Source organism: Oncorhynchus gorbuscha, linkage group LG11 (genome assembly GCF_021184085.1).
Source record: "Oncorhynchus gorbuscha isolate QuinsamMale2020 ecotype Even-year linkage group LG11, OgorEven_v1.0, whole genome shotgun sequence".
Taxonomy (NCBI): Eukaryota; Metazoa; Chordata; class Actinopteri; order Salmoniformes; family Salmonidae; genus Oncorhynchus; species Oncorhynchus gorbuscha.
The window spans coordinates 40,614,246-40,634,770 of NC_060183.1; the positions used below are offsets into that span (position 1 = coordinate 40,614,246).

General features: G+C 42.1%; 1 protein-coding gene across 4 annotated transcripts; it reads left to right on the forward strand.

Moving 5' to 3' along the window:
* Positions 1–1,297: 1,297 nt before the first annotated feature.
* On the forward strand, positions 1,298–7,630 carry LOC124047786 (beta-1,3-galactosyl-O-glycosyl-glycoprotein beta-1,6-N-acetylglucosaminyltransferase 4-like). 4 transcript variants are annotated; one of them, XM_046368095.1, is made up of 3 exons: positions 1,298–1,611; positions 3,988–4,054; positions 4,256–7,630. In XM_046368095.1, exon 3 carries the CDS (start codon positions 4,257–4,259, stop codon positions 5,607–5,609), a length of 1,353 nt encoding a protein of 450 aa, XP_046224051.1. In that variant the 5' UTR covers positions 1,298–1,611; positions 3,988–4,054; position 4,256; the 3' UTR covers positions 5,610–7,630. The 4 variants fall into 4 exon arrangements, with proteins under 4 accessions (XP_046224051.1, XP_046224052.1, XP_046224053.1 ...); XM_046368096.1 differs by having other exon boundaries at positions 1,298–1,595; XM_046368097.1 differs by having other exon boundaries at positions 1,298–1,578.
* Positions 7,631–20,525: the final 12,895 nt, after the last annotated feature.

A 20,525-nucleotide genomic window follows, 5' to 3' on the forward strand; every position in this document is an offset into this window, starting at 1 on the left:
AAATGCAAATAGGCTACAGTTAGCAAGGTAGCTAGACAACGTGAGATATGTGCATCTTCATCTTTTTATTTTCTTTGTACTTTTAACCCCTTTTCTCCCCAATTTGTAGATACAGTCTCATCCCATTGCTGCAACTATGAACTTGGGAGAGACGAAGGTCGAGAGCCATGCGTCCTCTGAAACACAACCCTACCAAGCCGCACAGCTTTTTGATTCACTGCTCGCTTAACCCGGAAGCCAGCTGCACCAATGTGTCGGAGGAAACACCGTCCAGCTTGCAAGTGCCGGCCCGCCACAAAGAGTCGCTCGAAGGCGATGAGACAAGGAAATCACGGCCGGCCAAACCCTCTCCTAGGCCAATTGTATGCCTCTTCATGGGTCTCCCAGGCACGGCCGGCTGTGACACAGCCTGGGATCGAACGTGGGTCTGTAGTGACACCTCAAGCCGCAGTGTCTTAGACCGCTGCGCCACTCGGGAAGGCCCACACATCTTCATCTGACATGCTACATCACGTTATGTGTTATCTTGATGTATTTAGCTAGCTACAGTATCATTCCACTTTCATCTGGGATTTCATTGCTAGCCTGGCTCACTAGCATGCTCAAAAAAAAAATCTATAACCAAAAGTAGTTACTAGCTAGCTAGTACCAGCTATCTAATTAGCTAACGCACTCACAGAAGTAAACGCATCGGATGTAATACATTCGTGGCCATCTGGCAATATTGTTGAAATGCATTGGAAGTTTACACCAACTTTATGGAAGCCCATTTTCACTCCTATTTGCTGTGTCAAATGTGCGTGCATTGCACCCATATGCAGACTTGACAACATTGTCCACATAGCAGTTGGCGGCGGACCACAAAGTGTTGTTTCTGGGAAATTGTGCAACATTGGCAAAAGTGTGCATAGTGTTAACCCCATGCCCAATCCTCCGGTAAATTGTGATGTACTCACTTACAAAACTATGTTTTAGACAAGACTGACTTCATGACAAAAATGATCATATATCCACTTTGTAGTACATTTTGACACTATAATTCCTGTTTCTGACTCATATCGATGCCACGGGCTATTTAAAACCAGAGAAGTTGGTGAAGTTGATCTTTCTGTCATGCAGGTTTTACTGTGCATGGAGTTTCCAATAAATGGCATTACTAAATGTGTGATGTGATAGGTATTTAAACATGACAATTTTTTTACATTAAATTGCATTTAACACACACAAAACAAACATTTGATTAATACAATATTTAGTCTTCCTCAAAAGGGGACGCTATCTCACTGGGTCTCAACTCGTTTGGAACTTCAACACCTCTCTCTCTCTCTTCATTGCTGCAGTGAATAGGAAAAGTCACCCCGTGCGCGCTGTCAGAGTCCAAGCATAACGATAGCGGATCATTTTAACATGATGGGATTTAACCGAAGACATACGGAGCTCTGCAATTAACAAGACACTGGTGGGATATCAAAGGAGTTTACCATGCAGCGAACAACAATCTGTTTGTGGAATAACACTTTCGAGAGATTGACGAAAAGTTTACAAATCTGAATGGGATTGTAGAAGCAACATGCTAAAGTATGTCAATTATACCGGTATGCAAAGAGAAAAGTAAGAAGAAAAACTTGGAATCTTGTAATTCACAATGATATGACTTTGTAGTTTAAAAAAAAATCAGAGCTTGAAATGTAGAGCAGATTGGGTGATCATTCTTCTTCAGAACAGAACATTCAACACGATAAATATTTTATTTCTGAAAATTTGAGTCATTGCTAGGAAGTCACAGTCAACTGAACACGGTTGTCTTCACATGTTAGTTCTCAATTAAACTCAATTCAATAAACTGTATTTATCATCAAGGAATGGGCGTTAATATGGACAGTGATGGAAAAAGTACCCAATCGTCATACTTGCGTAAAGATACCTTATTAATAGAAAATGACTAAAGTCAAAGTGAAAGTAACCTACGAAAAATTCTAAAATACTTGTTTTGAAATATACTTAAAAATCAACAGTAAAATGGAATTGCTCAAATATACTTAAGTATCAAAAGTGAAAGTACAAATAATTTGAAATTCCGCATGTTAATCAAACAAGATGGCGCCATTTGTTAAAGATATATTTTTATTTACGGAAAGCAAGGGGCACACCAACACTCACACATAATTTACTAACGATGCATGTGTGTTTAGTGAGTCTGCCACATCCATGGACCCTTTTAAAAATTTAATTACTTTCTTTGGGAATATAGTGAAGTAAAAGTAGTAACAAAATATAAATAGTAAAGTACAGAAACCCCCAAAACCTACTGAAGTACTTTAAAGTATTTTTACTTAAGTAATTTACACCACTGAATGTGGAGTTGGTCCCTCCCTTTGCTGCCACTCATCTGGGTAGGCTTTCCACTAGATGTTGGAACATTGCTGCGGGGACTTGCATCCATTCATCCACAAGAGGATTGGTGAGGTCGGGCACTGATATTGGGCGATTAGGCCTGGCTCAGTTAGTGTTCCAATTCATCCCAAAGGGGTTCGGTGGGGTTGAGGTCAGGTCTCTGTGCCGGCCAGTCAAGTTCTTCCACACCGATCTCGACAAACCATTTCTGTATGGACCTCGCTTTGAGCACTGAGGCATTGTCATGTTGAAATAGGAAACAGCCCTCCCAAACTGTTGCCACAAAGTTGGAAGCACAGAATGTCTAGAATATCATTGTATGCTGTAGCGTTCCCTTCACTGGAACTAAGGGGCCAAGCCCGAACCATGAAAAACAGCCCCAGACCATTATTCCTCCCTCACCAAACTTTACAGTTTCCTCATTCCAGAGAACGTGTTTCCACTGCTCCAGAATCCAATGGTGGCCAGCTTTACACCACTCCAGCTGACTCTTGGCATTGCACATGGTGATCTCAGGCTTGTGTGCGGCTGATCAGCCATGGAAACCCATTTCATGAAACTCCCAACACACAGTTATTGTGCTGAAGTTGCTTCCAGAGGCAATTTTGAACTTGTTAGTGAGTGTTGCAACCGAGGACAGACTATTGTTAGGCGCTACGTTTCCGCTTCACAATAACAGCACTTACAGTAGACTGGGTCAGCAGGGCAGAAATGTTATGAACTGACTTGTTGGAAAGGTGGCATAGTATGATGGTGCCACTCTTCAGTAAGGGCATTCTTCTGCCAATGTTTGTCTATGAAGATTGCATGGCTGTGTGATCCATTGTATACACCTGTAGGCAATTGGTGTGGCTGAAATAGCCAAATCCACTAATTTGAAGGGTGGTCCACATACTTTTGTATATATAGTGTATTGTAGTGATTCAGGAGTAATATTACATCAGAATAATATGCCCCACCAACATTAGGCAACTATTCTGAAAACCCAAACTCAAATAGCTGAAATAAGTAAATTAAATCAACGATTTTCAGTAGGTATGAGGTGAATGTCCCATGGATAACTTCCTTTCAGAATCAAATAATAGGAATATTTTCTGAACGTTCCCTAAAGCACATCAAATATCTTATTATAACGTTATACTGCGACCAAACCAGGACCTGTACTAAACTTCCTCTTATGGTCCCGAGTTATCGTCATGTTTTATTGTTCCTAGAATGTTCTGAGAATGCCAGTGGGATAATGTCTTGCCGAAACCCTTAAAGGGACTTAATGGGAACATTGTCCTTAGGATTTCCCTGTTTGCTGGGAAGATCCCTTTCAATGTGCCATCCAATCTCATAAAACGTTTCAGAAAAAGTCTCAGTCTTGTGACCCTTTAAAGAGGAGGGTGCTGGAGTATTGAAAACAGGGATGCCAATAATCGTTACATCTCTTTGAGATGTTTTTTTGTACGACTTGTTAACAAAATCAATTTGTTTGCATACAATATGGCTCCGTATTTGTATTATTGATACAGTTTATACAGTCTTTATTTCTCATCTTTATCAATGTGCCAATCATTTCTGTCCTTACTGTACGTTTGAACTCTTCAGGCTCGGGTTTTAGAGCAAGTAATCTTTTCTGGGCGTTACGAGACCTCCACACCATTTCCTGAGAGAGGTGATTTGTTTTTACAGGATTATATCTTTAGCCTAACATTTAAGTTGTCTAAGCAATAGCGCAAATAACCAGCTGAGCACGGTTATCAAACATATTGTAAAAAATGGATTCAGTTAAATCCTTACGATTGTTTTGCATGATTGCATGCGTGAACTGACTTGTTTCTTCTTTTCTGATTATTGTTCTTTTGTGTCACCACAGAATGAAAATAAGATTTGCCTTTCCAAGCAGACTGCGGAAGAAGAATTTCATTTCTTATTTATCATTGCTGCTGGTGATCTGTGCCTTCTTGCTGCTCTTCCTAAAGTTCACTGTTAAATACAGCATTACCATTGAATCCTATGGGTCTACCGCAGGCTACAATGACGTTGAGCTGCTCCATCGCTACAACATTGACTGCAATGCCATCTATGAAATGGAGCCGGCCGAGTTGGGGAAGTCGCTGGTCATCAGAAAACAGGTTGTGGTGGAAGAGCAGGACAAGAGTTTGGTCAACCTGATCTCCAATTGCCCGCGATACCTCCGCTCCCGGGGCTATGGGGATGTCCAAGTGTCTGAGGAGGAGCAGGCCTTCCCCCTGGCCTACTCACTGGTGGTCCACAAGTCTGCCTCCATGGTGGAGAAGATCCTCAGGGCCGTCTACACCCCTAACAACATCTACTGTATCCACTACGACCTGAAGTCATCAGAACTGTTCAGAGAGTCCATGGAGGGTCTGGCACGCTGTCTACCCAACGTCTTCATCGCCTCTAAGCTGGAGGCAGTGACGTACGCCAGCATCAGCCGCCTCAATGCTGACCTCAACTGCCTGTCTGACCTTATAGGATCAAAGGTCAAGTGGAGGTATGTCATCAACCTGTGCGGTCAGGACTTTCCCCTGCGCTCCAATATAGAGCTGGTGGCTGACCTGAAGAAGCTCCGGGGGGGTAACATGATGGAGACAAGTCGCCCCAGCGAATACAAGAAGCAGCGTTTCTCCTTCCACCACGAGCTGCAGAACGCGTCATTCGAGTACCACCGGCTGCCGGTGAAAACCAACAAGGCCAAGGGGCCTCCGCCGCACGGCATACAGATGTTCATCGGCAGCGCGTACTTCGTGCTCTCACTGGAGTTCGTCACTTATATGAACAAGTCTGCGCTGGCCAGGGACTTCCTGATGTGGTCAAATGACACCTACTCCCCAGACGAACACTTCTGGGCCACGCTGACACGGGTGCCGGGCGTGCCAGGTGAGGTGCCACGGGCCCAGGCCGACATCACAGACCTGATGAGCAAGACCAGGCTGGTGAAGTGGAACTACCTGGAGGGACCGCTTTACCCATCATGCACAGGGAAACACGTCCGCAGTGTGTGTATCTATGGGGCGGGGGAGCTGCGCTGGCTACTGAACTACGGCAGCTGGTTCGCTAATAAGGTGGACGCCAAAGTTGACCCGGTCCTTATCCAATGTCTTGAGGATAAATTACAGGAGAAACAGAGACTCTTGGTCAAGGCTATGAAGTCACAACAAAATATTCCCTCCTCTGTGTTAGCAGTTGATGTTATTCTTCAATAATACAAACTCCAAAGCAAATCAGGGGGAGAAAATTTGATTTATTTGAAAAAGACAAATCATAGATGTTATGCTGGGAGGTAGATGTTCAGTCTCCCCGGTCCTCAGCTTTTCTCAAGTGAACAAAGGACAGGATGCCATTGATAACCCCCCACCCTAGCCTGGGATTGACCAATAACAAGGATACTTGTTTTTGGGCCAATGGCCAAATAACAAGTATCCTGCTCCATACTCAATGTACAGACCAATGAAAACGTGGCACATGTAGCTCTGAGTACAGGACTGACATTCCACAGATTCTAAACAGCTGTTGAACTGAAGACCTACTATTTACATTGACAATTCCCTATTGATCATTAATTCTAGTACTCTCGTCCTCTCATCCTCTGCGCTGTGTATTTATTTTCAAAATATTCTTATACCTGGAAAAGGTTAAATAAATGGATGATTGATTATTAATGGGTTAATTCATGTGGGAATATGGAACCTTTGTAATGCTGTTTTTGACAGCACCATTTTGGTATTATTAAAGACATTTGTCTGAGTTGATCATGTCCGAAACTCAAATGATGTGACAGTGATTTATGGTATTTATGATAGTGGAATGCTGGATGAGATAGTGGAATGCTGAATGAGATAGTAGAATGCTGGATGAGATAGACTTGGCTATCAATGTTAGGGTTATTCTCTCGTTTTGCAACTTGAGACTTGAAGTGGGGAATGTTTGTGATAGTCTGACCTTTATGTAATATGGATTAGGTTAACCAGGGCCTTGGCTCCCCAGGTGAAAGCATGTGAAAACCAGCGTATGATGACTACAGTATGTATTCTGACTTCAGAAAATATTCACATCCCTTGACATTTTCCAGAATTTGTTGTGTTACATCCTGAATTTAAAATAGATTGCATTGAGATTTTGTGTCACTGGCCTATACACAATACCCCATAATATCAATTAATGTTTTTATAAATATTAATTTACATAAGTATTCACACCCCCGAGTCATACATGTAAGGATCACCTTTGACAGCAATTATAGCCGTTACTCTTTCTAGGTAAGTATCTAAGAGCTTTGCACACCTTGATTGTACACTATTTGTAAAAAGAAAAAAATCTAAATTCTTCAAGCTCTGTCAAATTGTTTGTTGATCATTGATAGACAACCATTTTCAAGTCTTGCCATAGACTTTCAAGTAGATTTATAAGTCAAAACTGTAAATCGGCCACTCAGGAACATTCACTATCTTCTTGGTAAGCAACTCCAGTGTAGATTTGGCCTTTTGTTTTGGGTTATTGCTGAAAGGTGATTTCATCTCCCAGTGTCTGGTGGAAAGCAGACTGAGAAAGTTTTTCCTGTAGGATTTTGCCTGTGCTTAGCTCCATTCTGTTTATTTTTTATCCTGAAGAACTCCCCAGTCCTTAACAATTACAAGCATACCCATAACATGATGCTGCCACAACAATGCTTGAAAATATGGGTCGTACTCAGTTATGTGTTTTGCGCCAAACATAACACTTTTTTATTAAGGACAACAAGTGAATTACTTTGCCACATGTTTTCAGTGTTACTTTAGTGCCTTGTCTTGGAATAGGTTTATTCTGTACAGGCTTCCTTCATTTCACTCTGTCAATTAGGTAAGTGGTGTGGAGTAGCTACAATGTTGTTGATCCAGCCTCAGTTTTCTCTTATCAAAGCTATTTTCAACTCTGTAACTGTTTTAAAGTCACCATTTACCTCATGGTGAAATCCCTGAGCAGTTTCCTTCCTCTCCGGCAACTGAATTAGTAAGGACGCTTGCATCTTTTTACTGACTGGGTGTACTGATACACCATCCAAAGTGTAATTAATAACTTCACCATACTCAAATGAATATTCAATGTCAGCTCTTTTTTATTTTGACCCATCTACCAATAGGTACCCTTCTTTGCGAGGTATTGGAAAACCTGCTCGACTGAGGGATGTTACAGATAATTGTATTTGTGGGGTACAGAGATGAGGTAGTCATTCATAAATCACGGGAAACACTATTATTGCACACAGAGTGGGTCCATTCAACTTATTAAGTGACTTGTTAAGCACATTTTTACTCCTGAACCTATGTAAGCTTGACATAACAAAGGAGTTGAACACTCATTTAAGACATTTCAGTTTTTAAATGAGAAAGTGAGAGTTGTATGAATCAGTTCATTAGTCCAGACATGAAGGGCTTTCAGACTTTATGGCATTCCCAGAAAGCATGCATTATTGAGGCATTATTTATTTTACACTTAAGACAAGATTCTGCCGTTGTGCTGTGGAATTTGTGAATTTTGAAACTTGTAAAATGATTGTATACGTTAGTTTATACTGGATTAAGCGTATAGTTTCGTTAACTGTCATTTTGTTAGCTATGCTACAACTTTCCCTCCATCTTGTGCCAACATCAGTTCTTTTTAAGTCTTGGTTCCAATAGTAAAAACAATTTTCTGAGAGAGTTCTCAATTGGATATGCTCTCTGCAGTGTTTTGTATGTGAACATCATTTTCTGACTCAAATAAGATTCCCTTAAGGTTGCTCTGATCTCCAAAATATGCATGTATTCCAAAATGACTTTGTAATTCTGTCATGGAAATAAACATATTTCCTGTTACCAAGTCATTGACGATTTCTATGTCTTAGTGTTCCACAATTTATCAGTGAATTCTGAATAGCTCTCCAAGGATTGTTCCATAAGGTTGTGTCCTTAGGGAGAGATATTGAACATAGACACATATATGGTTTCTGGGGATGAGCATGCCATCTTCAATATGTAGTTATCGTTCCTCTTTAGTGCAATATGTTTCCAGATCTGGAAGGTTTAAAGGATGTATTTTGCGGGGTAATAAAACCATGCCATTCTAATAAGTTTTATTCTACCTGTAATATTTAACCAAAGATTATTCCATTTAATTAGATCTGCTTTCATGTTGAGTAATGGGGAAAATAAGTTATCTTTAGCAATTTGTTTGTGGTCACTTATTAAGCATCCGACGTGTTTAATATAAGCGTTGTTCTTTATCTTAATTTCCTCTCTCACATGTTCAAACTGTCAAGACGGTTCTCCCGAGTGGCGCATTCGATCCAAGGCACTGCATTTCAATGCAAGAGGCAACACGACAGACCCTGATTCCAGGCTGTATCACAACCGGCCGTGATTGGGAGTCCCATAGGACGCCGCACAATCGGCCCAGCGCCGTCCAGGTAGCCAATGTAAATAAGAAATTGTACTTAACTGACTTGCGTACTTAAATAAATAAAATCTGGACCTAAATAAGTGAACCCCTCAGTTGCCTGTTGATTGCATTAATACAAGTAAGGGCCCACAAGGGAGTAAAATGTGTGGGTATTTAATGGTGAATTAGAAGGTAAACAGGGGAAATGTAGACCCAGGGCCCCCAAGCTTAGTGATAAGTTTAGAGGGCACTATGGTGAGCTGTAGTCATTGAACAGCAAACTCACGTGGACGTTCCTCTTGTCCAGGTGTGATAGGGCAGTGTAGTGGGTCTAAGTTGTCAGGCAAGGTGGAGGTTATAGTCTTTGACTAGCCTTTCAAAGCACTTCATCATGACAGAGGTGAGTGCAATGGGGCGATAGTCATTTAGTTCAGTTACCTTAGCTTGCTTGGGTACAGGCACTATGGTGGACATCTTGAAGCAAGTGGGGACAACAGACTGGAATGGGGAGAGGTTGAATATATCCGTAAACACCCCAGCCAGCTGGTCTGCGCATGCACTGAGGACGCATCTTGGTATGCCTTCCTGGCTGGCAGCTTTGCGAGGGTTAACACACTTGAAAACCCTACTCATGTCGGCTACAGAGATCGGGAGCCTGCCGTCCTCATGAGCAGCGGGGCTCTGACGGCGGCTCTGTGTTGTTTTCCTCAAAGCAGGAGAAGAATGTGTTAAGTTTGTCTGAGAGTTAGGCTTTGGGTGTCCACAACGTGGTTGGTTTTTCCTTTATAATCCGTGATTTTCTGAAGTCCCTGCCACGTGTCTCGTATCTGAGTCATTGACTTGCCACTCCTTTTTTGTCCCTGTATTTTTGTCTCTTTGATTGACTTAGAGGTTGTAGCTGGTCTGTTTGTTCTCATTCATGTTCCTGGTCATCTTACAGTCGCCTCACAGTTACCTGTATTTATCCCGGGAAATGGGAGAGGGTTTGGGCGGGAAATCTCAGTAAATCTTGGTAACCTGGTTCCCGCTATTCTCATAGGATACCCTATAGTCCTCTGGGAGGCATGGGAACTTGGGAACAGCCCCTGATATAGCCGTTTCTGTTACTGTAAAGACTTTAAAGATCAGGGTGAGCCTGGGCCTTCCAACAACGTGAAAAAGTTGTTCCAATGTATGCCTGTGTTTGTGTGTGTGTGTGTTGCTTTTCATTGTTAGGGAGTGAGTTCTGCATTCTTAACCCTTTGCCAATTTAGCATTTCCATACAATGCTAATTATTTACGGTATCAGGATGTGCCCCACATTGTTTGACTTTTGGTTGAGAGGTACATGACCTATGCTATGTTGACATTGCCTGACGTCTCACCCTGAATTGAATTCCCGCACTCTCTCGATCGGTCCATATATCAGTCTGAACCAGCCATCCTAGAAGTTGTTTGTGCTGAAGTCAAAATGGCATCGGTTTCTGGGACCATTCCGAATGGTCAGAATGTGTTTGTATTCGAAAAGAGTATGGAAGGAAAGCAAATCCAGACTCATCATGGAAAATAAACATTAGTGGGCACAGCATTTGGCTGGAGTGAAGTTTATGTGTAGCCAGGCAAATTGATGGCATACAATTTGCATAAGTATTTGTTGTAGCTTACAGGCAAAACAAAGGTAAATATTTACCTTACCTTAAACAAACTTGTGTACATCGCACACAGTAGCACATAATGTACAAAGATTAACAGTTGGGTGTGACGATCGTCTAATGAATTAACGGACCAAGGCGCATCGTACGTAGAGTTCCACATATTTATTAAATGAAACACACAAAAACAATATAGAGCAACGAAACGTGACGTTCTGTAGAGCTCGCAGGCATCAACACAAAAACAAGATCCCTCAAAAACCCAGTGGGACAAGGCTGCCTAAATATTATCCCCAAACAGAGACAACGATAGACAGCTGAATCTGATTGGGAACCATACCAGGTCAACATAGAAATAGAAAACTAGAACACTCACCCTAGTCACACCCCGACCTAACCAAATTAGAGAATAAAAGGCTCTCTAAGGTCAGGGCGTGACATTGGATCAATATCACGAAAAGTGCTATTTTTTTACCTCAAGATAAGTCATTCAAAATTGTATTAAAACTTCCTTGGCGGGAAAACAATTGTTATCCCTGAACACGTAGACATGGACATGCACTAAACAGGGTTGAAAAATGGATATCTTGCTGTAATGTGTTGCAAAATACATGTTTTTGTTCATTAATTGTATTACGTAATTACAGCATGCATAGTATTTTAAGACAAAATAAATATCAATCGAATCAAGTCTTTCTGGAGGAATGGCACCTCCTCTTAGTGCAGCTGAAAGACAGCGGAAATACAGAGAACGACGTAATGCTGACCCAGAGAGAAGGAGAGAGTATCTAGAGAAAGAGAGGGAGGAAAGATAAAGAGACAGGGAAGAAGAAGGCAATAGCTGAACTCAGTGACGGAGCGCAGAAAGGAAGAAATGGAGAGATTCTAAAAAAGGATACGCAGAGCCAGGGTCAAGGCTAGTGCGTTGCTTCAGTCCCAAACACCCCCCTCAACTCCTGAAAATCAGCCTGGGCCTTCAAGGTTAGGAATGCTTAAGATAAGGCATTTAAGATTATTAGTTGCTAAACTTTCTACTAACTCTAACCGTAATCCCTAACCATAACCCATTACCTATATCCCGATCTACTAACCGTTATCCTTAACTTTATCTCTGACTCTACCCCTTGAATCCTAACCATGCGTTTAATGTGTTTTCAGCAACGCCAGCAAGGGGAACGCATTAGGAGGGGGGGGGAACACACACAGAAGACTCCAAAGAGAGAGAGAGCATTTCAAATCAGAAGTGGCAAAGGAGAGGGGGGAAAAAAGGAAAATACAGGAAGAGGTATGCAAGGATTAAGGGAGAACAGGCATCTGTATCGGCTCGTTCGACAGTCAAAGCATTGCTGAGACGTCAGGATGTGACATCACCGATTAAGAGGGCTCTTCTCGCTCTCACATCTCTCATTAAAGATGTCAAAACAAAATACAGAAATGCAAGGGAACAGAAGAACAAGCAAATCATTGCAAACGTGACCTCTGTGAATATACTGAAGAAGTATTCCCAGACGGTGTTGGGCTTTTCAAATAAGAGAGCGAAGTTGGAAAGGGGACCTTTGCTCTTTTTGTGACGAGGAAGGGAAGCAGAACAGAAACAGAAATCAAAAGGAAAGTGAAGGATGTCTTTCCCCGTGATGGTGATGATGTAAGACCGGCCGCAAACAAACCATCACACGACTAAAGAACAAAAGGCAGAAGAGGTTTCTGACTGACACAAGGAATGTATTTTTGTGTTGTTTTTCACAATGAATATGTAACTAAAGAGCAGTTCCAATGTTGTTACTACATGTATTACTATGTAGATGTCTATTCAGTGTTCAGTATGCAGTGTTCAAGGTTTCATATATGTTCTGTCCCATTGCAGCTGTCCACCCTGTTATACCTTGGTCCACCCTGTTATACCTTGGTCCACCCTGTTATACCTTGGTCCACCCTGTTATACCTTGGTCCACCCTGTTATACCTTGGTCCACCCGGTTATACCTTGGTCCACCCTGTTATACCTTGGTCCACCCTGTTATACCTTGGTCCACCCTGTTATACCTTGGTCCACCCTGTTATACCTTGGTCCACCCTGTTATACCTTGGTCAACCCGGTTAAACCTTGGTCCACCCGGTTATACCTTGGTCCACCCTGTTATACCTTGGTCCACCCTGTTATACCTTGGTCCACCCTGTTATACCTTGGTCCACCCTGTTATACCATGGTCCACTCGGTTATACCTTGGTCCACCCTGTTATACCTTGGTCCACCCTGTTATACCTTGGTCCACCCTGTTATACCTTGGTCCACCCTGTTATACCTTGGTCCACCCTGATATCTTGGGATCTTTCTCAAATGAATTCAGTTACATGGTCAAATATGAAGAATTTGTGTCATGTATTTTGAAGAGTGAGACATGGCCAACACCACACAATTATATAAAATATCATTAATACCCGTCTCAATTTAGAGCGATAAGGTGCAAATGAGATTAAGTTCTGTATAAAACCACACATTGTATACAACCTTTATAATTTGACCAGAAGAAATGGACAGGGTTGACAAGGGAACACAATATCTTTATGAAAATGTAAATCTTATTAAAGTAGTAGTAATTAAAAGACAGTTAAGTGGATGTCCGTAACATGGTGAACATATCATATGACTGATTCACTGAAAATATGTTTATAAGGATCTAACTCTTAAGTGCTGGAGCTCGGCCAACATTTTTTTCTCCAAGTAAAGTATTTCCTTTTTATAGTAAAACATAAAAGGAATAACATTTTAAATGTTGTATGGTCCAAATGGTACTGTTTTGCGATATTGACATAGCTAACAGAGATAGTTTGTTGTGCTCGGTCAGGTTCAAGCACAGCTAGACGAACCTGACCGAACAGAGAGCTTGCTTCCAGCCATAGTAGTTGTGGTATAGTAAACAAAACACGGTTACAACACACATGTGGACAAACCCTAACCCGCAGGAAAACAAGACTCCTGTCTCGTCCTCCCATTCATTCAAGACCCAGACATCTTTATCCTGTCAGCTGGGGGACTCTTTTCCTTGTCGGGTCACGTGGTTCTCCTGGTCAGGTCAAGCATGTGTGGATCATGACGAAGCTACGACGTTAGTTTTCTATTGAAGAACATTTTCAGCCTAAACTGCCTTCCTCTTCAGTGTAAGAAAAAATTGGTGAAAATAGATCATTACATATAAAAAAGGATTCAGGGGACAAACACAAGCCGAGAGTAGCTTAGAGGAGGCAGAGAGGTAGAGAGATGGAGCAAGGAAGGAGAGAGAGTACCCTGGAAAGTCAGATGCTTGTCATACATTCCATGGATGTTTGAGCTGGTCCAGGGGAGGCAGAAAGGCAGGCTGGCAGTAAAAACACATGTCCTCTCCACCCTGCATCGATCCATTGTGTGTGTATGTGTATGTTGATGTTACAAATGATTCATTTGCATATTTCTTTATAACAAAATGGAGAGCGAGGCGGATGTATAGCGAATGGCAACACAATATGATTGTTTATCTCTCTGAAATGAAACCATCTAGTGATAGATTTCAAACAAATATATATCTGTCATTGAACAACCCCAGGATTAAAAACCTTTTAGATGTGAAGTCCCCTTGTCACGCCCTGATCTGTTTCACCTGTCCTTGTGATTGTCTCCACCCCCTCCAGGTGTTGCTTGTTTTCCCCAGTGTATTTATCCCTGTGCTTCCTGTCTCTCTGTGCCAGTTCGTCTGGTCTGTTTCCAAGTCAACCAGCGTGTTTTCCCCATGCTCCTGCTATTCTCTCTTTTTCTCGTCCTCCCGGTTTTGACCCTTGCCTGTTTTTGGGACTCTGTTACCCACCTGCCTGACCATTCTGCCTGCCTTGGCCTCGAGCCTGCCTGCCACACTGTACCCGCCTGCCTGACCATTCTGCCTGCCTTGGCCTCGAGCCTGCCTGCCACTCTGTACCCGCCTGCCTGACCATTCTGCCTGCCTTGGCCTCGAGCCTGCCTGCCACTCTGTACCCGCCTGCCTGACCATTCTGCCTGCCTTGGCCTCGAGCCTGCCTGCCACACTGTACCCGCCTGCCTGACCATTCTGCCTGCCTTGGCCTCGAGCCTGCCTGCCACACTGTACCCGCCTGCCTGACCATTCTGCCTGCCTTGGCCTCGAGCCTGCCTGCCACACTGTACCCGCCTGCCTGACCATTCTGCCTGCCTTGGCCTCGAGCCTGCCTGCCACTCTGTACCCGCCTGCCTGACCATTCTGCCTGCCTTGGCCTCGAGCCTGCCTGCCACTCTGTACCTCCTGGACTCTGATCTGGTTTTGACCTTTTGCCTGTCCACGACTATTCTCTTGCCTACTCTTTTTGGTACTAATAAATATCAAACACTCAAACCATCTGCCTCCCGTGACTGCAACTGGGTCTGGCCCTGAGCCCTTATACCCCTGTTTAGGGGACCTGCATAGTTCTGGTATCGGTTCTGACCGCCATTTACACTTTTTAATCTGTGGCCACCATAGAACTGGCTTGCATTGAGTGATAGCCCTGGTTCCCACAGACACAGTAGTATATTATCTGAGTGTGATGTAGGATGTGAAATCTGAAACCGCTTGAAGTTGGGAAGTCCCTCCTACCCTTTCGTTCGCTCTTCCGATTGTCCATCAACTCCTGGCTGAACCCTACGTCACAGCCACTGAAACAGCACGTGCCTACAATCCTGATAGAGCAGCACAGCAGCAGAGAGCGGTTTGATCACTGTAGCACATTCCGAGATCGATTTACAGCCATTCATCTAAAATAACGAACATATTTTTTTTTTTAAATGTAAAAGTCTCTGTTTGTCATAGATAGACAAGATTAATATGAGATGAAAGGTGAGTTCCGAACAGGTTCAGGAAGCAAGCGGGAGCACTGAGATGATCGCAGCGATTGCATCAGATGTTTTGATCCAGAGAGACCTTTCGAAAATATGAACATTTTCTCTAACACTAAACATGCAAATATGTATTTTATAATTTGATGATACTATATTTACAAGGCATATAAGTCATTTGAAGCCTCATTCATCGCGATTTATGACAGTTTTGACATGAAAGATGAGATTTGAACCTTGGAGTATGCAGCATTCCTTGTTACTGTGTATGGCCCTCATGATAAATAATTACTTTTGGGGATCACTTGTTCGATTGCATTTAGTTTAAATGGGGGAAAAACACTCAACTTTTTTTATAAGTTCATTATAACCAAAAAAGTTAATTTGCTGTAACAGTTTTCTTCTGGTGAAGGAGAGGCAGACCAAAATGCAGCGTGGTTATAATTCATGGTTCTTTAATAATGAAACCATACATGAATAAATTACAAAAACAAGAAACGTGAAAACCCGAAACAGTCTTGTGTGGTACAAACACTGACATAGGAGACAATCACCCACAAAACCCAACACAAACGGGCTACCTAAATATGGTTCCGAATCAGAGACAATGACTAACACCTGCCTCTGATTGAGAACCATATCAGGCCAAACATAGAAATAGACAAACTAGACATGTGACATGCCCACTCAGATCACACCCTGACCAAAAAAAACATAGAAACATACAAAGCAAACTATGGTCAGGGTGTGACATTTGCCAACATTTCTGAAAATGGATATACTATATAGAGTTTTGGAATTTAACTGTTCATATGTCATGTATAGGCTACAATCAGAAAATACAAAAAGCAACTGTCAGAGAGTATTATCTATATCATTAGGCGGTAGGTAGCCTAGCAGTTAGTGTTGGGCCAGTAACTGGTAATGGCTCCAGGGTTGCTGTTGATAATGTCTGACCCTGGGCATGACCCCACTCTCTGAGGATGTCTCAGAGGGAGTTGGGATATGCAAAAAAACATTCCCATACACACACGTGTATATGTGTGAAACAGTACAAATATAAGCACCCACCAAATTACTATTATAATATCCACTGCCTCGACTCGACATGGATGAACCTACTTTTCCATACTCTTACCTGGACAAGCTACAGTACATATTCTGGGGTAGAAACAAACAGGTCTACAGTACATATTCTGGGGTAGAAACAAACAGGTCTACAGTACATACTCTGAGGTAGAAACCAACAGGTCTACAGTTCATACTCTGAGGTAGAAACAAACAGGTCTACAGTACATACTCTGAGGTAGAAACAAACAGGTCTACAGTACATACTCTGGGGTAGAAACAAACAGGTCTACAGTACATACTCGGGTAGAAACAAACAGGTCTACAGTGCATACTCTGTGGTAGAAACAAACAGGTCAACAGTACATACTCTGGGGTAGAAACAAACAGGTCTACAGTACATACTCTGGGGTAGAAATAAACAGGACTACAGTACATACTCTGGGGTAGAAACAAACAGGTCAAAAGTACATACTCTGAGGTAGAAACAAACAGGTCTATAGTACATACTCTGGGGTAGAAACAAACAGGTCTACAGTACATACTCTGAGGTAGAAACAAACAGGTCACAGGATATAACTAGGCCATAACAAACAGGTCTACAGGATATAACTAGACCATAACAAACAGGTCTACAGGATATAACTAGATCATAACAAACAGGTCTACAGGATATAACTAGGCCATAACAAACAGGTCTACAGAATATAACTAGGCCATAACAAACAGGTCTACAGGATATAACTAGGCCATAACAAACAGGTCTACAGGATATAACTAGGCCATAACAAACAGGTCTACAGGATATAACTAGACCATAACAAACAGGTCTACAGGATATAACTAGACCATAACAAACAGGTCTACAGGATATAACTAGACCATAACAATGCGAGACAGCTAACTGTTAATGTGAGAGACAAAGACATGCTATTGCTCAATATATGTAACCTCGAGCAAGTTCAACCAATGTGGTTTGGTAAATAAAGAGGTGTGTAAATCCATAACCTGGTCCTTGAGTAGCATTTGGTCTGGCAGGCTAGACAAATATGCAAATTATAGTTTTGTTCCTGTGTTCATGATCCATTTTCATCTGATACGCTATAGATGACACCTGTTCCAGCAGAGGGAAACAGATACTATCTGACCAGAGTTCTCCTGCATTAAACTTCAACCGGGGACTTTATCTTATGACACATGTTGCATTTGTATCTTTATAGTCAGTAATTATACACACAGGCAGGCAAACAGGCAGGCAGGCAGGCAGGCACAGACATACGCACTTGCTCTCTTTCACACACACACATACACATGCACGCATGCACACACACACACACACACACACACACACACACACACACACACACACACACACACACACACACACACACACACACACACACACACACACACACACACACACACACACACACACACACACACACACACACGAGTTCCATGCCACAAGGAAAAATATGACAAATAGCATGTCCAGCAATGGTTGGATCAACTTGTGTGTGTGTGTGTGTGTGTGTGTGTGTGTGTGTGTGTGTGTGTGTGTGTGTGTGTGTGTGTGTGTGTGTGTGTGTGTGTGTGTGTGTGTGTGTGTGTGTGTGTGTGTGTGTGTGTGTGTGTGTGTGTGTGTGTGTGTGTGTGTGTGTGTGTGTGTGTGTGTGTGAGTGAGAGAGAGAGAGAGATAAATAGATAGAGAGTCAGTGTGGTTATAATATGCATCTCTCAGATAGAAAACCACTTAGACACCCCAGCTAGGAAACAAGCAGTCACTAAGATCAGGTATGGCCAATTAGTAGGCCAACATACATGAACACACTTGATAGAGAACAGAATATATGTTTCTAAATAACATTTTTGGAACATTCTATCTTGTGTGTTTTTTATGGATAGTTTTCTTAATGTTCTCGGAACAATTCGAGAACATGACTTGAAGTAGAACCATGATGAAATCTCTAGGAAATGTTATGCTGTAATACTGACATTCCCACAGAAGAATGTTGTTTCTTAACTTTCTCTGAACTATTAGAGAACATTCCCAATGTCAAAGCAATTGCAGAACATTCCTAAAACATTACCAAAATTGAAATGAAATGTCACCATGTTTGAACGTTTAGGAAACCTTCTGTTAAAGTAATGAAATAATGTTTTTTTTGTCAAGTTCCGTAAATGTGCTGAGAATGTTCCAAAGCCAATGAACTCCCCTGCACCATTCCCAGAAAGTTGACAGAGAAAGGTTGTATGCAAAATAACCATAGGACAACCACACTCTTACCAACCTCTAAGAAACATATGGTTCTCAGAATGTTATGTAGCTGGGACATGAGGTTCTTCAACACAGTTTTTAAGATGGTGGTTTTTTACAGACACTGTGGTGGTTCAACAAGAGAGTGTTTGATCAAAAAAAACACCATGATTTTGGGGGATTTTCACAAAATGTAATCCATAGAATGGTCCTTTGGAAGAAGGATTGTCGACATACACTGTATATAATATTTGACTAAAACAATCATTTCAAACCTTGCTTTGTATGCGGTCACATATATCAATCAATCAAATGTATTCATAAAGCCCTTTTCACATCAGCAGATGTCACAAAGTGCTGTACAGAAACCCAGCCTAAAACCCCAAACAGCCAGCAAGGCAGATATAGAAGCACGGTGGATGGGGAAAAACTCCCTAGGAAGGCAGGAACCTATGAAGAAACCTAGAGAGGAACCAGGCTCTGAGGGGTGGCCAGTTCTCTTCTGGCTGTACCGGGTGGAGAGGAACCAGGCTCTGAGGGGTGACCAGTCCTCTTCTGGCTGTGCCGGGTGGAGAGTACATGGCCATTAAATTGGGAAAAACACTCATCTTTTTTTATAAGTTCTTTAATAAACCAAAAAAGCTCATTTGCTGTCACACCTTGGTCTTAGTATTTTGTGTTTTCTTTAATTATTTGATCAGGCCAGGGTGTGACATGGGTTTATGTTATATTGTATGTTCGTATTGGGGTTTGTAGTATTTGGGATCGCGGCTGATTAGGGGTGTTGTATAGGCTTGGCTACCTGAGGCGGTTCTCAGTCAGAGTCAGGTGATTCTCGTTGTCTCTGATTGGGAACCGTATTTAGGTAGCCTGGTTTCGCTTTGTATTTCGTGGGTGATTGTTCCTGTCTCTGTGTAGTTTCACCAGATAGGCTGTAATTAGGTTTCACGTTCCGTTTGTTGTTTTGTATTTTTATCGTTATTTCATGTGTCACTTTTTCTATTAAAGTCATGAGTAACCACTACGCTGCATTTCGGTCCGACTCTCTTTCCACAAACGAAGAACGCCGTTAAATTTGCCAACATTTCTGAAAATGGATATACTATATAGAGTTTTGGAATTTAACTGTTCATATGTCATGTATAGGCTACAATCAGAAAATACAAAAAGCAACTGTCAGAGAGTATTATCTATATCATTAGGCGGTAGGTAGCCTAGCAGTTAGTGTTGGGCCAGTAACTGGTAATGGCTCCAGGGTTGCTGTTGATAATGTCTGACCCTGGGCATGACCCCACTCTCTGAGGATGTCTCAGAGGGAGTTGGGATATGCAAAAAAACATTCCCATACACACACGTGTATATGTGTGAAACAGTACAAATATAAGCACCCACCAAATTACTATTATAATATCCACTGCCTCGACTCGACATGGATGAACCTACTTTTCCATACTCTTACCTGGACAAGCTACAGTACATATTCTGGGGTAGAAACAAACAGGTCTACAGTACATATTCTGGGGTAGAAACAAACAGGTCTACAGTACATACTCTGAGGTAGAAACCAACAGGTCTACAGTTCATACTCTGAGGTAGAAACAAACAGGTCTACAGTACATACTCTGTGTCAGGATTTGGCCAGGGTTGTTCCGGTTTTTGGTCACTAGATGCCCCCATTGTGCCTTTTGACCTTTTGTTTTCCCTTGATCCCCATTATTATTTGCACCTGTGCCTCGTTTCCCCTGATTGTATTTTAACCCTTTGTTTTCCTCTGTTCTTTGCTCTGTGTTTGTATGTTAGCACCCAGCCCTAGTACTCTGAGAACTCTTGTTGATCCCGGTGGACTCTCTTGTGGAATTCTGTTTTTTTATTTTTGTTTGTTTTTTGAGTATCTTTTGAGGCTTTTTGTGCTTTAC